The sequence below is a fragment of the Polychytrium aggregatum genome (genome assembly GCF_025602895.1).
Source record: "Polychytrium aggregatum strain JEL109 chromosome Unknown BJ171scaffold_42, whole genome shotgun sequence".
NCBI classification, from domain to species: Eukaryota; Fungi; Chytridiomycota; class Chytridiomycetes; order Polychytriales; genus Polychytrium; species Polychytrium aggregatum.
In genome coordinates, this window is record NW_026516244.1 from 1 (window position 1) to 22,361 (window position 22,361).

The window sequence follows — 22,361 nt, forward strand, 5'->3', positions numbered from 1 at the left end:
GATCGTCCGATGCTACCATGTCAGATCACGGGATCAAGAGGAGATCAAAAGAAAAAGATAGAGAAGGGTTTTATTGATCTTAGCGAGGCTAGGATTCTAGAGTCAAGTGTGTCTGGGGTCGAAGGTGATGACCAGAAACATGAGCGGGTGGAAGGCGGGCTATTTATCTGTCTGGCGGTCCCGGAGGCGAAGCCTGCCGCAGCGGGGCGAAGCAGCGGAGGCGCGGGACAGCAGCCAGGCAGCAACGGCTAACCGGAGAAACATGTGAAAGTCTGACAAATGCTCGGTGGCTGACAAATGCGGGTGACACAGCGTCTGACTAATGCATGGTCGATGACAAATGCCAGGGAAAAACAGAGCGGCGTGTGCAACATGAGAGCAAGGAAAAAGGAAGGTCGTCACAGGACAAAGGAAAAGGAAAGTGTGCGACGCAACAGTGACACAAGTGCGACGGTGCAGCTAGGCGGGCAGAGCGATCTGTGACAGCGACAGTGTCCATCTTGCGGGTGGCACAGGGATCCGGGAGAAGTGACCGTATGCTTGTTGTCGTCGGATCTTGCTCGCTGGCAGATGTCGCAGTGCGAGACCCACTCGGCAATGTCCTTGGACATGCGGGCCAGTAGTAGTGTGTCGAGATGCCTTGTAGAGCGTGTTGGTGCCGGGGGTGAGCTGCATCAGACAGAGTCGTGGTGGTCCTTGATGATCGAGATGCGGAGGTCCTTGCCGGGGATGCAGATGCGGGTCGAGTCGAAGTAGAGAATCCCGTTGTCGAAGTGAGAAGCGGTGCAAGCTGTGCCTTCATCCACGGCTTGAGTCCGTCGGTCGAGTTGTCGCGGAGGACCGAGATCAGTGCTGACAGGATCGGGTCGGAGCTGTATGAGTGCGGATGGTTGTCCAAGAGATCGTCGGGCGAGGGTCCGAGGTTGACAATCGCCGTTGATGATCGAGACTTGGACGGCCTTGGAGATGGCTGGTCGGTGTGCGCGAGAGCACGTCGGCGACCTTGTTCCACGAGCCGGGGATCAACTGGATCTCGAGGTCAAAGTCCAGCATCGTGTCGATGGCTCGCTGTTGGCGCTTGTTGAGGGTCTTGGAGTCGAGGATGTGCTTGAGCGGCCTTCTGGTCGGTGTGGAGGAAGACTTTGCGGCCGACGAGGGTAGTTCTTGAACTTGTCGAGGTGGCGGGTGATCGACAGCAGCTCGCCGTTGTAGGGCGAGTAGTTGAGTTCGGATCCGTGCAGTTTCTGCGAGTTGAAAGCGATGGGGCGCACCGTGCCGGATCCGTCCATGTCCTGCCCGATCCATCCAACAATCGATGCGCTTGACTCGGACCAGTCGGTGAAGAGGTGAATGTCCTGTCCGGGTTGACAATGTGCAGCGACTGAGGCCGAGAGCAACTTGAGCTGCTCGAAGGCGGCGATGGCGTTGTCGTCCCAGACGACGGACTTGGTCGAGTTGGCGGAGCGGGGTGGTGATCAGAGTCGAGAGTGGACCGGCGAGGGCAGCGTAGCCAGGGACAAAGCTCATGATGGTGTTGGTCAAGCCGAGGAAGCTGCGGAGTTCGTGTTCCGGTCGTTGGTCGCGGGTAGTTCTTGATGGCGTCGATGCGCGAGGGATGCACTGGATGCGTCTTCGCCCGATGATGAAGCCGAGATAGGTGACGGTCGAGTTGAAGAACGAACACTTCTCGGTCGGATCTGAGCCGTGTCGGTGTGATCTTGTCGAGGACCAGTTCGATGTGGCGGATGTGCTGGTCCTCGTCCTCTGTCACAGATCGCTCTGCCCGCCTAGCTGCACCGTCGCACTTGCTGTCACTGTTTGCGTCGCACACTTTCCTTTTCCTTTGTCCTGTGACGCCTTTCCTTTTTCCTTGCTCTCATGTTGCACACGCCGCTCTGTTTTCCCTGCATTTGTCATCGACCATGCATTAGTCAGACGCTGTGTCACCCGCATTTGTCAGCCACCGAGCATTTGTCAGACTTTCACATGTTTCTCCGGTTAGCCGTTGCTGCCTGGCTGCTGTCCCGTCCGCCTCCGCTGCTTCGCCCCCGCTGCGGCAGGCTTCGCCTCCGGGACCGCCAGACAGATAAATAGCCCGCCTTCACCCGCTCATGTTTCTGGTCATCACCTTCGACCCCAGACACACTTGACTCTAGATCCTAGCCTCGCTAAGATCAATAAAACCCTTCTCTATCTTTTTCTTTTGATCTCCTCTTGATCCCGTGATCTGACATGGTAGCATCGGACGATCCCGCCGTCAATGCCTGTCTCCAGGCCCTTGAACAACTATCGCTCGAGGACCGCGCCCTGGTCCTCTCCGCCCTGACCTGCCCAGCCGAATCTCCCCACGGTCCCTCCCGGTTTTCAAGCGTCCCAAGATCCCGCTCCCCGACGCCTTCACTGGCGAGCGTAAGGCTGCTGTCGTTGACGAGTTTGTCTTCTCAATGACCGAGTACATTGCCTTCCACAGTCTCGATGACGCCACCGCTGTCGCCACCGTCGCCATGAACCTCAAGGGCAAGGCCAAGACCTGGTGGCGCCTCTGGTCCCAGGGCAAGCAACTCGACAACCTGACCCCGGCCGCCGTCCTGTCCCTCGTCCGCGACACCTTCCTTCCGTCCACCTCGCTGCGCACCACCGAGGATGAGTTCGAAGCACTGCGCCCACACCGGCTCCGTCGAGCAGTTCAACTCTCGCTTCCGCGATCTCCTCCTCGAGCTGCCCCACTTCAGCAACAACCGCCAGAACCTGCAGCGCTACCTCACCAAGCTCAAGCACAGGGTGCGCATCGAAGTCGAATGGAAGCTTGACTCCAACACAGCCACCCTCGAAGATGCCATGGCCCTCGCCGAGCGATACGAGTCCATTATGGGTCAATCGCAACCCCTGATGCAGCAGCCCGCTCGCACTCAGTTCCGCGATCAACCCTTCCGCGAGCTCCAGTTCCAGCGACCTCCTCTCTTCCGCGCTCCACCTGGTCAGCCGCAGTTCCGCCCAATGGTCCGTCCTCCTCGTCCCGCCTTCCAGCCGACCCAGCCTCCCGCACGTGACCCCAACGCCATGGACCTCGACAACGTCGACATGCGCCCGATCAAGAAGCTCACCGACCGCGAGAAGGAGTACCTCCGCCGTAACGGAGGCTGCTTCCGCTGCCGCAAGTTCGGCCACATCGCCTCGCAGTGTCCCTTGAACCAGCCCCGCATCAACGCCATCGTCGAGACCTGTGATGATCATGCACGTTGGGAACACGTGTGGACTGCTGCGCGTGATGCACCGTGAGTCATGTTTGTTTGTCTTGGCGTGTATTCCCTGATTGGCTGGCGCCGATGACTCTTACTTCGCCTCCGACTGCGCTGTGCTTCGCCCCTCTCTCTAGCAGCTCCGCCTCCCTCGCACCCCCATCTCGTCCCTCGTTTGTCGCTCCACCCCTCTCGCCCACTTTCGCCCTTCGGTTTCCCTCTTGGCTATAAAGCCCCTCCTTTCTTGCACCCATTTTGTATCTGCAGTTCGAACAACACTTGTTGTTATCTGATAAGTCGTAATATAGCTTATCGTTGTTCGCCAAGCACCTGGTCGTCCAGTGTCGTTGCTTGTCGTGGTCCTCACATATTGTTCGAACTCCCTCTCTCTGTCTGACCACCTGCTTGGCTGAGGCTTCGTTGCTGCCCTCATCCTTCTATTCTCTGTTGTCTTCCCTGCATCCTCGCTCCCCACTTTCAAAGCCCACATGGACCAACTCCAGGCCCAAATCGTTGCCCTCCAGGAGGAACTGGTTCTCCTCCGGACCACACATTCTTCCGCCGCCCCACAGCTCCCGCACATGCCGACCCCGGACAAGTTCGACGGCACCAGGTCAAAGTTCCGCCCCTTCGTCAACCAGTGCCGCCTGCTCATGATGCTCCAGGCATCCAGGTTCCCGTCCGAGCAAGTCAAGGTGGGTTACGTCTTGAGTTTGCTCACTGGTCCGGCCCTCCAGTGGGCGACTCCCTTGATCGAGTCGAACGATCAAATCCTGCACTCGTTCGACTCGTTCATGGAACGCTTTCGCCAAGCGTTTGACGATCCCGACCGCACCCACACTGCCGAGCTGCTCCTTTCCTCCATGGCACAGGGCAACCGCTCGTGCATGGATTATGCCTCAGAGTTCCTCCGCGTTGCCGCCGACCTTCCCTGGAACGACGAAGCCAAGATCTCCGCCTTCCGCCGTGGCCTGTCGAGGGAGATCAAGCAGCGCCTCTCCTTCATCGACCCTCTCCCTCTCCGCTTGGTCCCGTTCGTCGAGCGTTGCCTCAAGATCGATGCACGCATCATCGAGCTCAACAACGAGCTCCGAAACACTGGCCCTGTTTCCTTCGGCACCCAGGCCTTCAACTCCCGCACCCCGTCCTTCCAGCCGCCCGCCCAGGAGCCTCCGGTTCTCTACTCCGAGCCGATGCAGATCGACGCCGCCGTCGTCAGCCGCCTGACCCCCGAGGAGAAGAACCGCCGCTTCCAGGAGCGCCTCTGCTTCCGCTGTGGCAAGCCCGGCCACGTCGCCAAGTCCTGCCCCCTCAAGTCCGGCTCCCGTGCTCCCGCCTCTGGTTCCCGCTTCCCCGGCTCCCGTCCTCAGGCTCCCGGCTCCCGTCCCCGTTCGAAGGTTGTCCGAACCATCGTCTACGATGATGGTGAGGAGGAACACTTCGAGTCGGGAAACGACCAGGCCCAGATCTAAGTGGAGGCTTAGATCTGGAGCCGTCTCCCCTTCCTCCAGAAGCAAGCGTCGATGGTAAGGAGCATGAGGTAAGTGTCGAACGCATGGCTATGTGTGGAATGATCAATGTAGTCGGTGGTGGATCGCACTCTGTCAAACCCGCCTCTTCTAAGGGCACATCTGGCTCCCAGATGTCTTTGACAGAGCTCCCGATCTCCACACCACCTGCGAACTTGGTCATCTGCTCGAACCATGCTGCCGACACTGATCTCTGCTCCGAGCCTTCTTCGTGCGTCTCGTCGAATTCTTCGTCTTCTCCCGTTTTCTCCGCTTCTCTTGTTCTCCCTTCTGGTCGCTCCCTCTCTTGCCAACTTCTCGTCGATTCTGGTGCCTCCGGCAACTTCATCGACGAGAGCTTTGTTGACCGCTTCTCGGTCCCCTCGTTTCCAAATCCACTCCCCTCCCTGTCCAAGGTGTCGATGGCCAGCCACTTTCTTCCGGCCCCATCACTTTTGAGACGGAACCCCTCAAGATTGTTCTTGGGGACTACACTCAACACCTTTCCTTTGATGTCATTAAGTCTCCCACCAACCTGTTATCCTTGGCTATCCCTGGCTGCAGTCCATCGAACCTAGGTTCCACTGGGCTCGTGGACTCCTTTGCCTTCCCCGTCCTGCAAACCACATCCTCAAGGTTGTGGATGCCTCTTCCCTCCCTTCCGTTTCTTCCGTTTCTCCTTCTCCCCTTCCTCTTGTTGGCGACACACCCAATGTTTTCCCTCGTGCCTCTACCGACACCACTGTGGTGCTCGCTTCTTCGCCTCGCACCGTTTGTACTCGCGAAGATGATCAGAATAAAGTGATCGCTCAACGTTATTCTGATTGTGTTCCGAGTGAGGTGCCCTGTTCCTGTGCTGCTCGTCCTGGTCCCTCCGGTCTCGTCTCCGTCCGTCCTGGTCTCCCGGTCCCGTTGCTCCCAGCCCCGCTCCTGTCCGTGTCCAAGCGATCAGGTACAAGTCGTTGGAGCAGTCCGTCCTCGACACACAGTCTAGCCCCGCCCCCTGACTGTGTTCCAAGTCCTCGTCCTTCCATGCCACCGATCCGGATCCGACGCCCCTCTCGACGTCGATCCCCGAGGAGTACAAGTCGTTTGGCTCAGTCTTCTCGAAGCAGGAAGCCGATTCGTTGCCCCCGCACCGGACGTACGACTGCCCGATCGACCTGGAGCCCGGCAAGACCCCCAAGTTCGGACCGCTCTACTCCCTGTCAGAGCCCGAACTCAAGGCCCTTCGTGAATACCTCGACGACAACCTCGTCAAAGGGTTCATCCGTCCTTCGTCCTCTCCCGCCGGTTCTCCGATCCTTTTCGTCAAGAAGAAGGACGGCTCCTCTGCGTCTCTGCGTGGACTATCGCGCATTGAACACGATCACGGTCAAGAATCGTTACCCCTTACCGTTGATCAATGAGATGCTGGACCGAGTCCGGGACGCGAAGGTGTTCACGAAGCTGGACCTCCGCGGGGCCTACAACCTGCTGCGTATCCGCGCAGGCGACGAGTGGAAGACGGCCTTTCGCACTCGTTACGGCCAGTTCGAGTACTTGGTGATGCCCTTTGGACTCACCAATGCTCCGGCCACCTTCCAGCACTTCATCAACGATGTCCTTCGTGATGAACTGGACAACTTTGCGATTGCCTACCTTGACGACATTTTGATTTACAGCGCTGACCCACTCAGCATGCAAATCACGTCAAGCAGGTCCTGGCCAAGCTCCAGGCTGCAAAGTTGTACTGCAAGCTGGAGAAGTGCGAGTTCTCCAAGGACAAGGGTCTCATTCCTCGGCTACGTCATCTCGCCCAAGGGTATCGAGATGAACGAGCAAAGCTCTCCGCCATTGTCGACTGGCCCGTCCCCCGCAATGTCTCCGACCTTCGCTCCTTCATTGGGTTCTCGAACTTTTACCGTCGCTTCATTGACGGATATGCCAAGATCGCCGGTCCGCTCACGCTCCTGTTCAAGAAGTCCCAGGTCTTCCGCTGGTCCCCCGACGCCCACAAGGCTTTCCAGTCCCTCAAGGAAGCCTTCGTCTCCGAGCCCGTCCTTGCGCACCCCGACCATCCAAAGCCCTTTGTCGTGGAGTCTGATGCCTCAGACTTTGCGATCGGATGCGTCCTGTCCCAGCGGCGGCTCCGATGGCCACCTGCACCCGTGCCTCCTTCCACTCCCGCACGCTCATGGATGCTGAACGCAACTACAGCATCTATGAGAAGGAGCTCTTGGCCATCAAGGAGGCTTTCGAGGTCTGGCGACACTACCTCGAAGGTGCCCAACACCCAGTCCAAGTCCTTACCGACCACAAGAACTTGGAATACCTGGCGTCGGCCGCATCCTCAACCAGCGACACGCCCGGTGGTCGCAGTTCCTGTCTCGGTTCGACCTCCGGATCCAGTACCTCCCCGGTCCAAAGAACGGCAAGGCCGACGCTCTCTCCCGCCGCCCGGACTACGTCCCTCCGTCCGCACCTGTGTCCAAGGAGCCTCCCACGTTGCTGCCACCTTCGTCGTTCGCCTGTGCCGTCCGTCGCTCCTCGGATGCAAGTTCCACTCGCCCTGTGGACTTGCTCAAGCTCATTGCCGAGGAGCAACCCAAGGACCCGTCCCTGGACCAGCTCCGCAACGATCCCAAGTAGGTCCTGAAGGATGGTCTCCTCACCTTCATGGACAAGATCGTTGTGCCCGAGTCGTGTCGAGTCCCCGTCCTCAAGTCATGCCACGATCCTGTCGCTGTTGGACATCCTGGCATTCGGCGGACTCGGGCACTGATCTCGAGGCAGTTCTGGTGGCCCTCAATCCGCAAGGATGTCCAGGCTTATGTCTCGACGTGCGACACTTGTGCACGCTCGAAAGTCCCTCGACATAAGCCGTTTGGATACTTGCAGCCCTCCCGACGGCATCGCGACCCTGGTCTCTGGTGACGATGGACTTTATCACCGACCTCCCCGAGTCCAACGGCAAGACTTGCATCTTTGTCGTCGTCGATAGCCTGACCAAGATGGCCCACTTCCTTCCCTGTCGGTCCCTCCCAAGTGCCGAGGAAACAGCGTCGCTGTTCCTCGACAACATCTTCCGTCTCCACGGTCTCCCGGACAACATCGTCTCGGACCGAGGAAGCCAGTTCACCTCGCGGTTCTGGCAGGCCCTGTGCTCAGAACTCGGCATCAAGACCAGTCTGTCCACGGCGTTCCACCCCAAACCGATGGACAGACTGAGCGGGTCAACCAAGTCATCAACCAGCATCTCCGCTGCTACACCTCGTACCAGCAGGATGACTGGGCGATGCTGCTCCCGCTCGCCGAGTTCTCATACAACAACCTCGAAGCACACCTCGACCAAGGCCTCCCCGTTCCTGGCGACTTACGGCTTCAACCCTCGATTCGAGTCTCCGGTCCTTCCTTCCAGCCTCGATGTCCCCTCCGCGACCGACCGAGTCGAACACCTTCAGCACAACTTGGCGTTGCTGAAGGAGAACCTCGAGAAGGCCAAGGCGGACTACAAGCGCTTTGCGGATGCCCACAAGTCCGACGCTCCCAAGTTCGCTCCTGGCGATCAAGTCTGGGTCCTAACACGCAACATCAAGACCACCCGTCCAAGCAAGAAGTTGGACTACCAGCGCATCGGACCCTACAAGATCGTCGAAGCCATCGGTTCCCTCGCCTTCCGCCTCGACCTTCCCAAGGATCTCAAGATCCATCCGGTGTTCCATGTCTCCCTCCTTGAGCCCACAAGTCGAACACCCTCCCCGGCCGCATCCAAGACCCTCCTCCGCCAGTCCGCGTCGACGACCACTTGGAGTATGAAGTCCAGGAGATCCTCGACTCCAAGCTGGTCCGCGGTAAGTTGAGCTATTTCGTTGATTGGAAGGGCTACTCGACTGATCATCGCAGCTGGGAGCCCGCCAACTACGTTAACGCTCCCGACAAGATAGCCGACTTCCACCGCCGGTACCCCGACAAGCCTGGACTTATTGTTCGCAGGAGTGGCCGTAGTTTGGGGAGGGATGATGTGATGATCATGCACGTTGGGAACACGTGTGGACTGCTGCGCGTGATGCACCGTGAGTCATGTTTGTTTGTCTTGGCGTGTATTCCCTGATTGGCTGGCGCCGATGACTCTTACTTCGCCTCCGACTGCGCTGTGCTTCGCCCCTCTCTCTAGCAGCTCCGCCTCCCTCGCACCCCCATCTCGTCCCTCGTTTGTCGCTCCACCCCTCTCGCCCACTTTCGCCCTTCGGTTTCCCTCTTGGCTATAAAGCCCCTCCTTTCTTGCACCCATTTTGTATCTGCAGTTCGAACAAACACTTGTGTTATCTGATCAGTCGTAATATAGCTATCGTGTCGCCAAGCACCTGGTCGTCAGTGTCGTTGCTTGTCGTGGTCCTCACAAGACCGCCGACCAGGCCACCTTCTACGAAGATCAGGGGAAACGACGAGGCGGCAACCCCTGGATACTACGACCTCTGAAGGACCCGGCGAGTTGCCGCCATCCGACTCCGACCCCCGACGCTGAACTATTGACTCTCGCCACCGGACCTCACCTGATCAACTCTCTCATCGACGAACCCCCACCGCATTGCCGCCAACCACGGCAAGGGACTGCTTGTGATCGACGCCACCCTCAACGGCTCCCGATCACCGTCCTCATCGACCCTGGTGCGACCAACTCGCACATCTCCGAGACCCTCGCCTCGACCCTCGACCTTCGAACCAAGACCACCGCCAACGCCGTCACGATGCCCAACGGCAAGTCCTTCCCGTCCTCCGTCACCGATCCCGTCGACCTCACCATCCACGACTACCACGCCCGCATCAACCTCTTCACCGCGCCACTCACCTGGGACGTTATCCTCGGCAAGAACTGGCTCGACCAGACCAACCCCGAGATCGACTGGCCCTCCAACCGAATCAAGTTCTCGATCGACGGGAAGCACCACACTTGGACGGCATCGCGACCCGACACCGGAATGCCACTCACGACCCTCGAACTCCGATCCCAGTACCACATGTCGACCCAGCAGATCAACGCACTGGCTTCGACTCCCGGCGCCGTGTATGTTTGTACTCTGAGCAGTGACTTGAATACAGTTGCTGTTGAACCCTACGACCCCGTTGCCCAACTTGCCCGTGTCCTCGAACCACTGACCCCCGAACACCGATCCATCATCGCAAAGTACCGCGATGCCTTCAACGAACTCAAGGAACTCCCGCCTCACCGACCCGGCATCGACATGAACATCCGACTCGACGACTCTGCCAAGCCAACCTGGTCGTCGCTCTACCAAATGTCGGCCGAAGAACTCGCTCGTCTCAAAGACGAACTCGACCGATTGCTCCGGATCGGCCACATCCGCAAGTCCGTCTCGCCCTTCGGCGCACCGATCTTCTGGGTCAAGCAGGGCGACAAGTTCCGACTCGTCTTTGACTTCCGCGCCCTCAACAAGATCACCGTCAAGGACCGCACCGCGCTGCCCAACATGCGCGAGATCATCGACCGCCTGTCCAAGTGCCGTGTCTTCTCCAAGCTCGACTTGCAACGCGGATTCCACCAGATCCGCATTGCCGACGCCGACACCCCCAAGACGGCCTTCAGGACCAAGTACGGCCACTTTGAGTGGCTTGTGATGCCCTTCGGCCTCGCCAACAGTCCCTCCGTGTTCCAAGCCGCGATGAACGACATCTTCCGCGAGTTCATCGACGACTTTGTGTTCGTCTACATCGACGACATCCTGATCGCATCCGAGGACGAGGACCAGCACATCCGCCACATCGAACTGGTCCTCGACAAGATCCACCGACACGGCTTCAAGATCCGACCCGAGAAGTGTTCGTTCTTCAACTCGACCGTCACCTATCTCGGCTTCATCATCGGCGAAGGACGCATCCAAGTGCATCCCTCGCGCATCGACGCCATCAAGAACTACCCGCGACCAACGACCGAACACGAACTCCGCAGCTTCCTCGGCTTGACCAACACCATCATGAGCTTTGTCCCTGGCTACGCTGCCCTCGCCGGTCCACTCTCGACTCTGATCACCACCCGCTCCGCCAACTCGACCAAGTCCGTCGTCTGGGACGACAACGCCATCGCCGCCTTCGAGCAGCTCAAGTTGCTCTCGCCTCAGTCGCTGCACATGGTCAACCCGGACAAGGACATTCACCTCTTCACCGACTGGTCCGAGTCAAGCGCATCGATTGGTGGATGGATCGGGCAGGACATGGACGGATCCGGCACGGTGCGCCCCATCGCTTTCAACTCCAAGAAGCTGCAAGGATCGGAAATCAACTACTCGCCGTACAATGGCGAACTCTTGGCAGTTACAAGGCATCTCGAGAAGTTTCGGAACTACCGGGTCGGCCGCAAGGTGTTCCTTCACACCGACCAGAAGGCACTGAAGCACCTCCTCGAGTCAAGCTCACTGAACAAGCGTCAAAAGCGAGCGATCGACATCATGCTGGACTTTGACCTCGAGATCCAGTGGATCCCCGGCTCGTGGAACAAGGTCGCCGACGTGCTCTCGCGCACACCGACAGCCATCTCCAAGGCCGTCCAAGTCTCGATCATCAACGCGATTGTCAACCTCGGACCCTCGCCCGACGATCTCTTGGACACCATCCGCACTCAGTACAGCTCCGACCCGATCCTGTCAGCACTGATCTCGGCCCTCCGCGACAACTCGACCGACGGACTCAAGCCGTGGATGAAGGCACAGCTGCACCGCTTCTCACTTCGACACGGGATTCTCTACTTCGACTCGACCCGCATCTGCATCCCCGGCAAGGACCTCCGCATCTCGATCATCAAGGACCACCACGACTCTGTCTGTGCAGCTCACCCCGGCACCAACACGCTCTACAAGGCCATCTCGACACACTACTACTGGCCCGCCATGTCCAAGGACATTGCCGAGTGGGTCTCGCACTGCGACATCTGCCAGCGAGCCAAGATCCGACGACAACAAGCATACGGCCACTTCTCCCGTATCCCTGTGGCCACCCGCAAGATGGACACTGTCGCCCTCGACTTCATCCTCGGACTCCCGCCTGTCACGGACTCACTCTCGGGACACACCTTCAACTCGATCACGATCTTTGTCGACTCCCTCACCAAGTACGTCGTCCTGGTTCCTGGCAACAAGACCGACTCGGCCGAAGACGTCGCCCGCCAGTACTTCCGCGATGTCTTTGTGCACTTTGGACTCGCCGGCACTTTCATCTCCGATCACGACACACGCTTCCGGTCGGCCTTCTGGACAGGACTTAACGCTCTGCTCAAGACCGAATTCCGGATCGCCTTTGCCCACCACCACGAGGCCGTGTTAGGGATAGCTCCTGCTTGTTCTCCACTTTGACTGCACACTTGGCTATTCTTTTGCCTTTCTGTTTGTTTGTGTGTAGCCTTGCAGTTCCCCTCCGATTTTCCGCCTTTTGCCTGTCTTTTCCGCTCCTTCCGCACTTCCGTTTTCCCGCGCTGCTCCGCTTCCTTTGTCTTCTTCGCACGCGCCGGTTTGTTTGTGCACGCGCCTTGCTGCGATTGGTTGCAATTCGGCTGCCGGTCATGTGTCCCCCCACCGGTGACTCATGACCTGCCTGACCGCCCCGATCTCTTGTTCATCTCGCATGCATTTGCCCCAACCTTATACTTGACCAATCCGCTTCTTGGACGTTGAGTCACATTGCTTCGCCTTTGCACGTTTCTCCTGCCAGGTGCTTCGCTTTTGCTTGCGCCTCTCTCGCTTTGGTTCTCTGCCTGTCTCGGTGGTCCTTCTCGGCCCTCGTTCGTGCATCGCCCCCTTCGCCCTGCTCGATCGCCCACTTTTCCCTCCCTTGGCCGCCCTTCGCTGCCAAGTCCGGACTTGTCTATAAATAGCCTGACCCCCGCGATGTGTAGTCGAACCTTAGCGTTCAAAATAGGACTAAATAAAGTGCCTTCTACTTTATTCTCTGAGTGTTCCTCACGTCTCATTTCGAGACAAGTCTTATCTTGAACGGATCTTTGCTTCCCTCGCTCCCTCTCCGAGTCCACTTCGGACTCTACCCTTGCTTTCCCTGAGCTCACTTCGAGCTCACTTCTTCTTTTGCCGTTGAGTCCCCTTTGGACTCTAACATCATTTTGAACGCTCCCTCTTGGCTTCCCGGCCTTTCTTCTTCTTTCGCCTCTCTTTCCCTCGTCGATCCGATGGCTGAGCCTGCTGCACCCCCGGCAGATCTCAATGCGTACCTGGCGCGCATGGAGGAGCGTATGAACGCCCTCATGACCCAGAACGCTGCTCTCCATCGTCAGATCCAAGATCTGCAAGCTCCCGCCGCCGCTCCCCGCCAGGTCTACCAGGTGAACAAGCCCAAGGAGTTCCTAGGTTCCCGCGACGAGACGACGGCCTTCCTCGCCCAGTGCCACCTCGTCTTCCTCGCCGATCCTGCCTTCTTTGCGCCCGAGCGCCAGAAGGTCCTTTATGCCACCTCCTTCCTCCGCGGCGAAGCTTTCAAATGGTACGAGGCCGCCTTTTATATGGCCAACCGCTTCCCGGCTTCCTTCGCGGATTTTGAAGTTGCCCTCAAGTCGACCTTCGGTGAGGACACGGCCTCCTCGCAAGATAAGGCCTTGAACGACCTCAAACGCTTGGTCCAGCTCAAGTCCTGCCAAGCCTTCGCCACCCGCTTCGTCCAGCTCGCCGCCCGCGTCCAGACTGACGAACCCACCAAGATGCACTTCTTCAAGGAGGGTTTGAAGTCTGAGGTCAAGTTCCACCTCATCGGTCTCCGCCCCGCTCCCGCTTCCTTGCCCGAGTTGATCAAGGCAGCGGTCGAGTACGACGATGCCCTCCATCGTCTCAAGGTCTCCTCCCGTTCCCAACCTCCTCCTCCTTCTTCTCGCTCTGCTCCCCATCACCACCATTCTCCCGCGCATGTTTCTTCTTCCTCCTCTTCTGCACCCACTCCCATGGACCTTGACTCTGTCTCGGTCCGCCCTGCTAAGCTCTCCGACGTCGAGAAAAAGCGACGTCGTGAGCAGGGTCTCTGCTTGTACTGCGGGGAAAAGTCTTGTCCCGGCAGTCGCGATGTTCAGCAGTGCCCGGTTCTGGTCAAACGGAACTCGGGAAATGCTCACAGCCGAGCAGCACCTCGCAAGTAAGCGAGGTGGTCTGTTCGGCGATACGAACATCTTCCCCCTCTGACTCGTCACTATCGGACGATAAGCTTCTTCTTCCGGCCACTCTTATCGTCATGAGTCTTTCTGGCCCGGTCTCCATCTCCCTTTCTGTTTTTATTGATGATGGATGTTCCGCTCTTGCCCTCATTGATCCTGCCTTTGCCGATCTCCATAAACTCTCTCTTATCCCTCTTTCTACTCCTTACTCCGTTTCCCTTGCTGATGGTTCTTCGGCCGGTTTCATTCGTTTCCAAACCGCGCCTTTGACTCTGACCATTGGTTCCCACACCGAGTCGATTTCTTTTCTTGTGACTCGACTCTCCACCACTCCCATCACTCTTGGTCTTCCCTGGATGCGCTTGCATAATCCAGTTGTTAATTGGAAGTCCCTCTCCCTTTCATTCTCCGATCCCTCTTGCCTTGCTGATGGACACATCCTCGCGGATGTCTCTGCTTCTTCCTTGGACACTCCGTCCGCTTCCGGCTCCTCGCCTCCCCCTTCGGGCACTTCGCCTTTGACTCCTCCTCCCTCCGGTCCTTCCCTTACACCGGTTCCCTCCTTTGGCACTTCGCCTTCCCTTTCTTCCCGCCTTGACTCTGCTTCGCTTTCTGAAGAGCCAACGGCTTTATCTTCACCCGACATTGAGCTCGTTAATGCGGCGAGTCTTCTCCGTCTTGCACGGGAAGACAAGCTCGACATTTTCGCTGCCCAAATGGATATCCGTCCTCCTTCGCCGGAGACGTATCCTACGGTGTCGATAAGGTCCGTGCTCACGACGAAGGTGTATGCCGAGTCTGGCACCCCTGTTGACTCTCGAGGCGTCCCACTCAAATACAATGAGTTTGGCGACGTTTTCAGCCTCAAGTCTGACCCTCCTTCTTCCTTGCCTCCTCATCGTCCGTATGACTTGTCCATTGAGTTTGTACGGACCGAGGATGGAAAGGAACCTCGTTTGCCAAAGCCGGGGAAAGTCTATCCTTTGTCCCCGGCCGAGGAATCTGCTCTTTCGGAGTATCTGACCAACGCCCTCGCACGTGGTTGGATCTCCAAATCCTCTTCTCCCGTTGGTGCTCCCTGCTTCTTCGTGAAGAAGCCCAATGGTGGTCTTCGCCTTTGCGTCGACTACCGAGGCCTCAATGCCATCACGAAGAAGAACCGTTACCCACTTCCCCTCTTCCAGGATCTTCTGGATAAACTTTCTTCTGCCCGCGTCTTCTCACACCTCGACCTTCCTGATGCTTACCACTTGGTTCGTGTCAAGAAGGGCGATGAGTGGAAGACTGCTTTTGTTTGCAAATCTGGCTCATTTGAGTACAATGTTATCCCCTTTGGTCTTTCGAATGCCCCCGCTGCTTTTCAGTTTTTTATGAACGACATCTTCTCGGACCTCCTTGGTGTCTGTGTTGTCATTTATCTTGACGACATCCTGATCTTCTCAAAAGATCCCCAGGAGCATGAGGAGCATGTTAAGCTTGTTCTCTCTCGCCTTCGTGAACACTCCCTTAAGGTCAATCCGGCCAAGTGTTCTTTTGACCTTTCTGAAGTTAACTTTCTCGGCATGATCATTTCTGCCGATGGCATCAAAATGGACCCTGCCAAGGTCGAGGCCGTTTCCCTTTGGCCTGTTCCCTCTTCTGCTCGCGATATCCAAGTCTTTATTGGTTTCGCAAACTTTTACCGCCGCTTCGTCAAGGACTTTTCCGCACTTGCTCGTCCTTTGACTTCCCTCACTACCAAATCCTCCACCTTCTCTTGGTCTCCCGAGGCCCAAGAGGCTTTTGATTCTCTTAAACTTTCCTTCACTTCCGCACCTATTCTTCGATACTTTGATTTCTCTAAACCCGCTGTCATCGAGCCCGATGCTTCTGACTTTGCTTTGGGTGCCGTCCTTTCTCAGTTTGACCCTGACGGCGCTCTTCACCCCGTTGCTTTTCACTCTCGGCAATTCCGTCCCGCCGAGGTGAATTATGACACTCACGACAAAGAGCTCCTCGCCATTGTCGATTCCTTTACCGCCTGGCGTCATTACTTGATGGCTGCCGACCCTGATATTCCCACTCTTGTTTTCTCTGATCATCAGAACCTTACCCGGTTCACTGCCGCTTCTCAACTTTCTCGCCGCCAGTTCCGGTGGGCCCAATTCCTTTCTGACTTTGCTTTTCGCATTTACCACCGCCCTGGTCGTCTCAACACCAAAGCCGATGCTCTCAGTCGCCGTTCTGACTTTGAGATAAAGCCTGGTGACTCCCTCCACTCCACCAACTTCCTTCAGCTGTTCGAGTCTATTTCTCTCGACAGCATCACCGTTATCGGCTCGAACCCCGATTTTCTTTCCGAGATTCGAGCTGCCACCCTTTCTTGTTCCCTTCTTTCTGACTTCAACGCCAAACGTCTTGATGGCGATTACTCCTTCCGTGACGGTCTCCTTTACTTTAAAGACCTGATCGTTGTCCCTTCCCCCGAGCTCCAGCTCAAAGTGTTTGAGCAACGTCACTGCTCCGCTGCCGCTGGTCACTTTGGTCTTGCCAAGACCGTTGAGCTCATCTCCCGGGACTTTCACTGGCCCCGGCTTCGTAAGTCTGTGCGTCGCTTCATTGCTAATTGTGAAGCGTGCCAGCGAGCCAAGCCGTCCCGTCACTCCCCTTATGGTTTACTTCACCCTCTCCCCGTTCCTTCCGAACGTTGGTGGGACCTGTCGATGGACTTCATCACGGATCTCCCACCTTCGAACGGCTTTGACTCCATCTTCGTGGTTAAGGACCGCCTGTCCAAACAAGCACACTTTGTGCCCACCACGAAGACGGTTACAGGCGAGCAAACCGCCGAACTCTTCCTCTCCCACATCTTCCGCTTGCATGGTTGTCCCCGGTCTATTGTTTCGGACCGAGGAACTCAGTTTACTTCGGCCTTCTGGAGGCGCTTCAATGAGCTTCTGAAGACGAAGATTTCCCTTTCTTCTGCCTTCCACCCCGAGACCGACGGTTCGACCGAGGTTCTCAACCAGGTCATCGAGCAGTATTTGCGTATCCATTGCAATTACCTGCAAGACGACTGGACCCTTCACCTTCCCCTTGCCGAGTTCACTTACAACAACTCGGAAAACACCTCCACTGGCATGACTCCCTTCTTTGCAGTCCATGGCCATCACCCCATTTTTGATCCCTCCATCATCCGTGATCCTTCTGTTGTGCCCTCTGCCGAAGAACGTGTCGACCGACTTCAGACCGTTCTCGAGGATCTCAAGGCCAACCTCCGGGTTGCCCAAGAGTCCTACACTTTGCAGGCCAACAAATCCCGTCTCCCCACTCCCGACATCTCCGTTGGCGACCTCGTTTTTCTTGATCGTCGCCACATCCGCACCCTTCGTCCCTCCAACAAGCTTGATCAGAAAAAGCTTGGCCCCTTTAAAGTTCTTCGCCGCATCAACCCCGTTGCCTTTGAACTTAAACTCCCTTCCACACTCAAAGTCCACCCCGTCTTTCATGTATCCCTCCTTGAACCCCGAACGAAGGACATTGTTCCCGAGTTCACCCAACCCGAACCTCCACCCATTCTTGTTGACTCCCAGGAAGAGTTTGAGGTCGAGACTGTTCTCGATTCTCGGCTCTTCCGTGGTCGCTTACAGTACTTGGTTCAGTGGAAGGGCTATTCCGAGACTGACCGGTCTTGGGAGCCCGCTGCCAATGTTTCCCACGCCACTGATCTTGTTGCTGACTTCCACCTTCGCTATCCCTCAAAGCCGAAGGCGACGCCCGGAGTTCGTCGCTAAGGAAGGGGATGATGTTAGGGATAGCTTCTGCTTGTTCTCCACTTTGACTGCACACTTGGCTGTTCTTTTGCCTTTCTGTTTGTTTGTGTGTAGCTTTGCAGTTCCCCTCCAATTTTCCGCCTTTTGCCTGCCATTTCCGCTCCTTCCGCACTTCCGTTTCCCCGCGCTGCTCCGCTTCCTTTGTCTTCTTCGCACGCGCCGGTTTGTTTGTGCACGCGCCTTGCTGCGATTGGTTGCAATTCGGCTGCCGGTCATGTGTCCCACCACCGGTGACTCATGACCTGCCTGACCGCCCCGATCTCTTGTTCATCTCGCATGCATTTGCCCCAACCTTATACTTGACCAATCCGCTTCTTGGACGTTGAGTCACATTGCTTCGCCTTTGCACGTTTCTCCTGCCAGGTGCTTCGCTTTTGCTTGCGCCTCCCTCGCTTTGGTTCTCTGCCTGTCTCGGTGGTCCTTCTCGGCCCTCGTTCGTGCATCGCCCCCTTCGCCCTGCTCGATCGCCCACTTTTCCCTCCCTTGGCCGCCCTTCGCTGCCAAGTCCGGACTTGTCTATAAATAGCCTGACCCCCGCGATGTGTAGTCGAACCTCAGCGTTCAAAATAGGACTAAATAAAGTGCCTTCTACTTTATTCTCTGAGTGTTCCTCACGTCTCATTTCGAGACTAGTCTTATCTTGAACGGATCTTTGCTTCCCTCGCTCCCTCTCCGAGTCCACTTCGGACTTTACCCTTGCCTTCCCTGAGCTCACTTCGAGCTCACTTCTTCTTTTGCCGTTGAGTCCCCTTCGGACTCTAACACATCCTCGCACTCCTGCCAACACCGACATCATCGCCGAGTCCAACCCTGCAGCACAGTCGATCGAGGAGATGCAAGCGACTCTGGACTTGGTCTCGGACAACATCGGCAAGGCCCAGGACCGGGCCCTGTACTACGCCAACCGACATCGACGCGATATCAGCTACGACATTGGCGACCAAGTCCTGATCGACACGACCGCGTATCACTTCAGCACGGACGACGTCACACCCTCCAAGATGCGGATGCCGTACTTGGGACCCTTCAAGATCATCGAGAAGATCGGAACGACTGGATATCGACTTCGACTCCCGAGGACCCTCCGATTTACAACCGAACTCCCCGCTTCCGCCCTCGTCCCCTACAACACACCATCGACCGACCAACTTGTGTTTGATGAACCCGGACCCAACCACAACGACGAATCAGTGTTCGAAGCGATCATTGGACACAGGATCAACCGACGACGTCGACTTCCTGGATATCGACACGAGTTCTTGCTCCGCTGGCAGGGATACGACCCATCTTACGACTCGTGGGCACCACTGGCCGAACTCTTGGATGGAGGACTCGCAGATATCCACGACTTCCTCAGCCGCAACCGCAACCTTCCGGAAATGGACACACTGATCGACCTTTGCCAAGCACAAGTGCAACGCAACTCGGGATCGAAAAATTGATGGTTTGACTTGAGCACAATTTTTCTGGGGGGGATGTCACAGATCGCTCTGCCCGCCTAGCTGCACCGTCGCACTTGTGTCACTGTTTGCGTCGCACACTTTCCTTTTCCTTTGTCCTGTGACGCCTTTCCTTTTTCCTTGCTCTCATGTTGCACACGCCGCTCTGTTTTCCCTGCATTTGTCATCGACCATGCATTAGTCAGACGCTGTGTCACCCGCATTTGTCAGCCACCGAGCATTTGTCAGACTTTCACATGTTTCTCCGGTTAGCCGTTGCTGCCTGGCTGCTGTCCCGCCGCCTCCGCTGCTTCGCCCCCGCTGCGGCAGGCTTCGCCTCCGGGACCGCCAGACAGATAAATAGCCCGCCTTCACCCGCTCATGTTTCTGGTCATCACCTTCGACCCCAGACACACTTGACTCTAGATCCTAGCCTCGCTAAGATCAATAAAACCCTTCTCTATCTTTTTCTTTTGATCTCCTCTTGATCCCGTGATCTGACACACGGTGCATTCTGACACAGTTGCAGCGGAGCTGGCATCCGACCAGCACTCCGACTTGGTTGATCTAATGATGGATGGAGTCGCCCTTCTGCACAGGAGACGAAACAGACCTAACTTGGAATCGTATCGATTTATCTCGGTGATCTCCAGTGTGCGTCATCACTTTGGCGGCACTTTGTTCGCCAATCATCTTTGCACTTCTCTGTAGCTATATTTTCTTGCTCCTCATTTGAGTGGCCTTTCATCCAAGGATTTGATATCCAGTGCAATTTCAGGAGCACCGCGTGGGAAAGCAGACATCATCAACTCGGACGAAGCTCTTCACGACGCGATCATGGCGTGGGAATTGGGACGAAGGCAGGGACGAGGAGCAATCGGCAAGCTACGAGAGCGATGACCTTATTTTCAGAAAGCGTGTTCACTGGCTGTACCCTCCCACCGCCCTGTCACTCCTCACATCGACTGTCGAATCTATCACCTCAATGAGCACAGTCACAAGAAAAGCCACGCTATGATCAAATAAAAGAGAAATGAATGAACTAATTTAAAGTACAATACACTAACGTCTAGATCATTGCCAACCACCATATTCATGGGTACCATAACTAACTAACTGTTGCGCCACACCCATAATCATGGTACGCGTCCATAACCCGCGAGATTGGTCAACTTTTCCTCCTTTCGACATTCCCCTGTGTTCACCTCCTTCATCTGTTGCTACGTCGTTATTACTCCTTCCAACGGCTGTCCCTCTCTTTGGGATGCCGTACCACTTTGAACGGCCCCCAATTTTCTCTTGCTTGTCTTCTCATATCGGTATCAACTTTCAACCATTTAGAACCACACTCATGGATTATGTGTTTTCGAGGCAAACGAAGACCTGGGAGGAGGTGCTGGGAGTCCACTCTACCTGTGAGTGGCGCTCAAAATGGAGCATGATGCGATGGAACCGTAACTTCGACTCAACCATCCAGAAGCTGTCATTGAATGCTGGATAGAGTATCATGAGGATCGCGAATTGTGTAGAAGGCAGTTGGTGGTATCCAATAATATGTGAGATATTATTGAATTAACGCTATCTTAATGTTGGATTTTGTTGTAAATGATGTCTATCGGGTGCTTCATCCTCAAATCATACTTCCCAGTCCGCTTCTCACTTCTTGCCTTCAGTTAGTCCCCGCCAGATGCCCGCTCGGTCCACAAAGTTAGAGCGATAGAGGTCGTCGATTCACCACGATGATCTAATCCTGACACTCTGTCTGCGTTCAGATTTTATTCTCTCCCCTATTGCAATAGCGTGTGACTATCGATTTGACATGGTTTGAATCTAAAGGGCAACGAATCTGAATGGTTTTCATGGGAACATGTGCGCAAGCGACTACATTTGAACGAGGTGTTCTTTTCATGTCTCTATTATCCGACTTTCATTGGCTCAACCTGTTTCTCGAATCATACAATCATGGCTTCAGCCCTTGTATGCCTCTCTGTCGGCCACAGAGCAGAGCCATGTGTTTTAATCTTGCACATTCCTCCAAATGCAGGTACTGCCTCCAAGTTCTGCCGAGTCTGCCACACCCATCGTCATGTTACCGCAATGTTTACCTTGGTTGCTCCGGTGATCCTTCGCAACGAATCTGTTTGAGGCCATTGCAGTTTCTCTCTCACTTGCCCAGCCATTCCAAATATCGACGATCATGTCCTTCACTTCGCCATCATCATTCGACGCCCTATGTTGAGGATTTGTGATGGCGCCCTGCCCGGAGACTGTCAAAATAGAGAAGAGCCATCGCTTCTGATTGGGAAATGCAGGCACGAGTTTAGTTGCTTTCAACAGTGGTGAGAATATCGCTTGACTTTAACGGTGAGGACCAGGTCGGATGAATAATCCCATAAATATGTGTATTCTGCTTCAGACGGATTCATTCGCATGAGCCATTCAAAGCGCAGCATTGTCCCTTGATGATCTTGGTTGAGCCTCCCCTCACTTGGACTTTTGCTCGTTGCCGGCTGGCCCTTGGTCTTCAGCAAAGGCCGCAAGAACAAAAGCAAAGAGTACGATGTTGGCCATAATGGCGGCGGCGATGGCGCTGTACGTGGCATTTCCTATATCAAAAGAGCATGGCAGAATTATTCAAATGCTCTCTTCTACTCAGTCTTTGTCATTGATCGGGGCCATGCTTTTGGATCAATACAGGATCATCAAGTATCGCCGCCGAGCGCTCGGCTGATCGCCATCACGACCTATCCGCATAATCAAGCCTGATTGATCAAAATCCATGTCCTGTCACCGGATCGTCGATGAATCTGGATAAAGATCCTTGAGAGGCATAAAACGCTTCGCCTTACCGTCGAACAGAGCATCCCGTCCATAGAAGAATGTTGCCAAGGGCAGACTGAACATCAGAACAGTGAAAAACAGTAGTTTTGCGACCACGAAGCTAGTGTCATGGTCGCAGTTGAATGTCAGCTTCGTCGCTTGTTCCCATTTCAGCGCCGCCACTCTCATTGCGGTCGGAACCTCGACCTACGTTGGGATTTTGGCTGCCTGAGGCACCGGCTTCCTGAGCCCGGCAGTCGCTTGGAGCGGCCGCTTTGCATCATCTGCTTGGGCAGCTTGTCGCTTACGCAGCCCAGTCTGGGCCTGATCCGCCTGGGATTTTGTGTCTGGAGCCATGTGTGGACAGGACCGATGACTGCGAGGGAGTAGCAGTGCGCAAG

General features: G+C 56.1%; 1 protein-coding gene across 1 annotated transcript; it reads right to left on the reverse strand.

Annotated features, from left to right (window-relative positions):
- Nucleotides 1-21,624: 21,624 nt before the first annotated feature.
- On the reverse strand, nucleotides 21,625-22,317 carry BJ171DRAFT_601986 (uncharacterized protein; the record flags this gene model as incomplete). Its single annotated transcript, XM_053115127.1, has 3 exons — nucleotides 21,625-21,746; nucleotides 21,990-22,081; nucleotides 22,172-22,317. The coding sequence occupies 3 exons, from the start codon at nucleotides 22,315-22,317 to the stop codon at nucleotides 21,625-21,627; spliced, it is 360 nt and encodes a 119-aa protein (XP_052963184.1).
- Nucleotides 22,318-22,361: the final 44 nt, after the last annotated feature.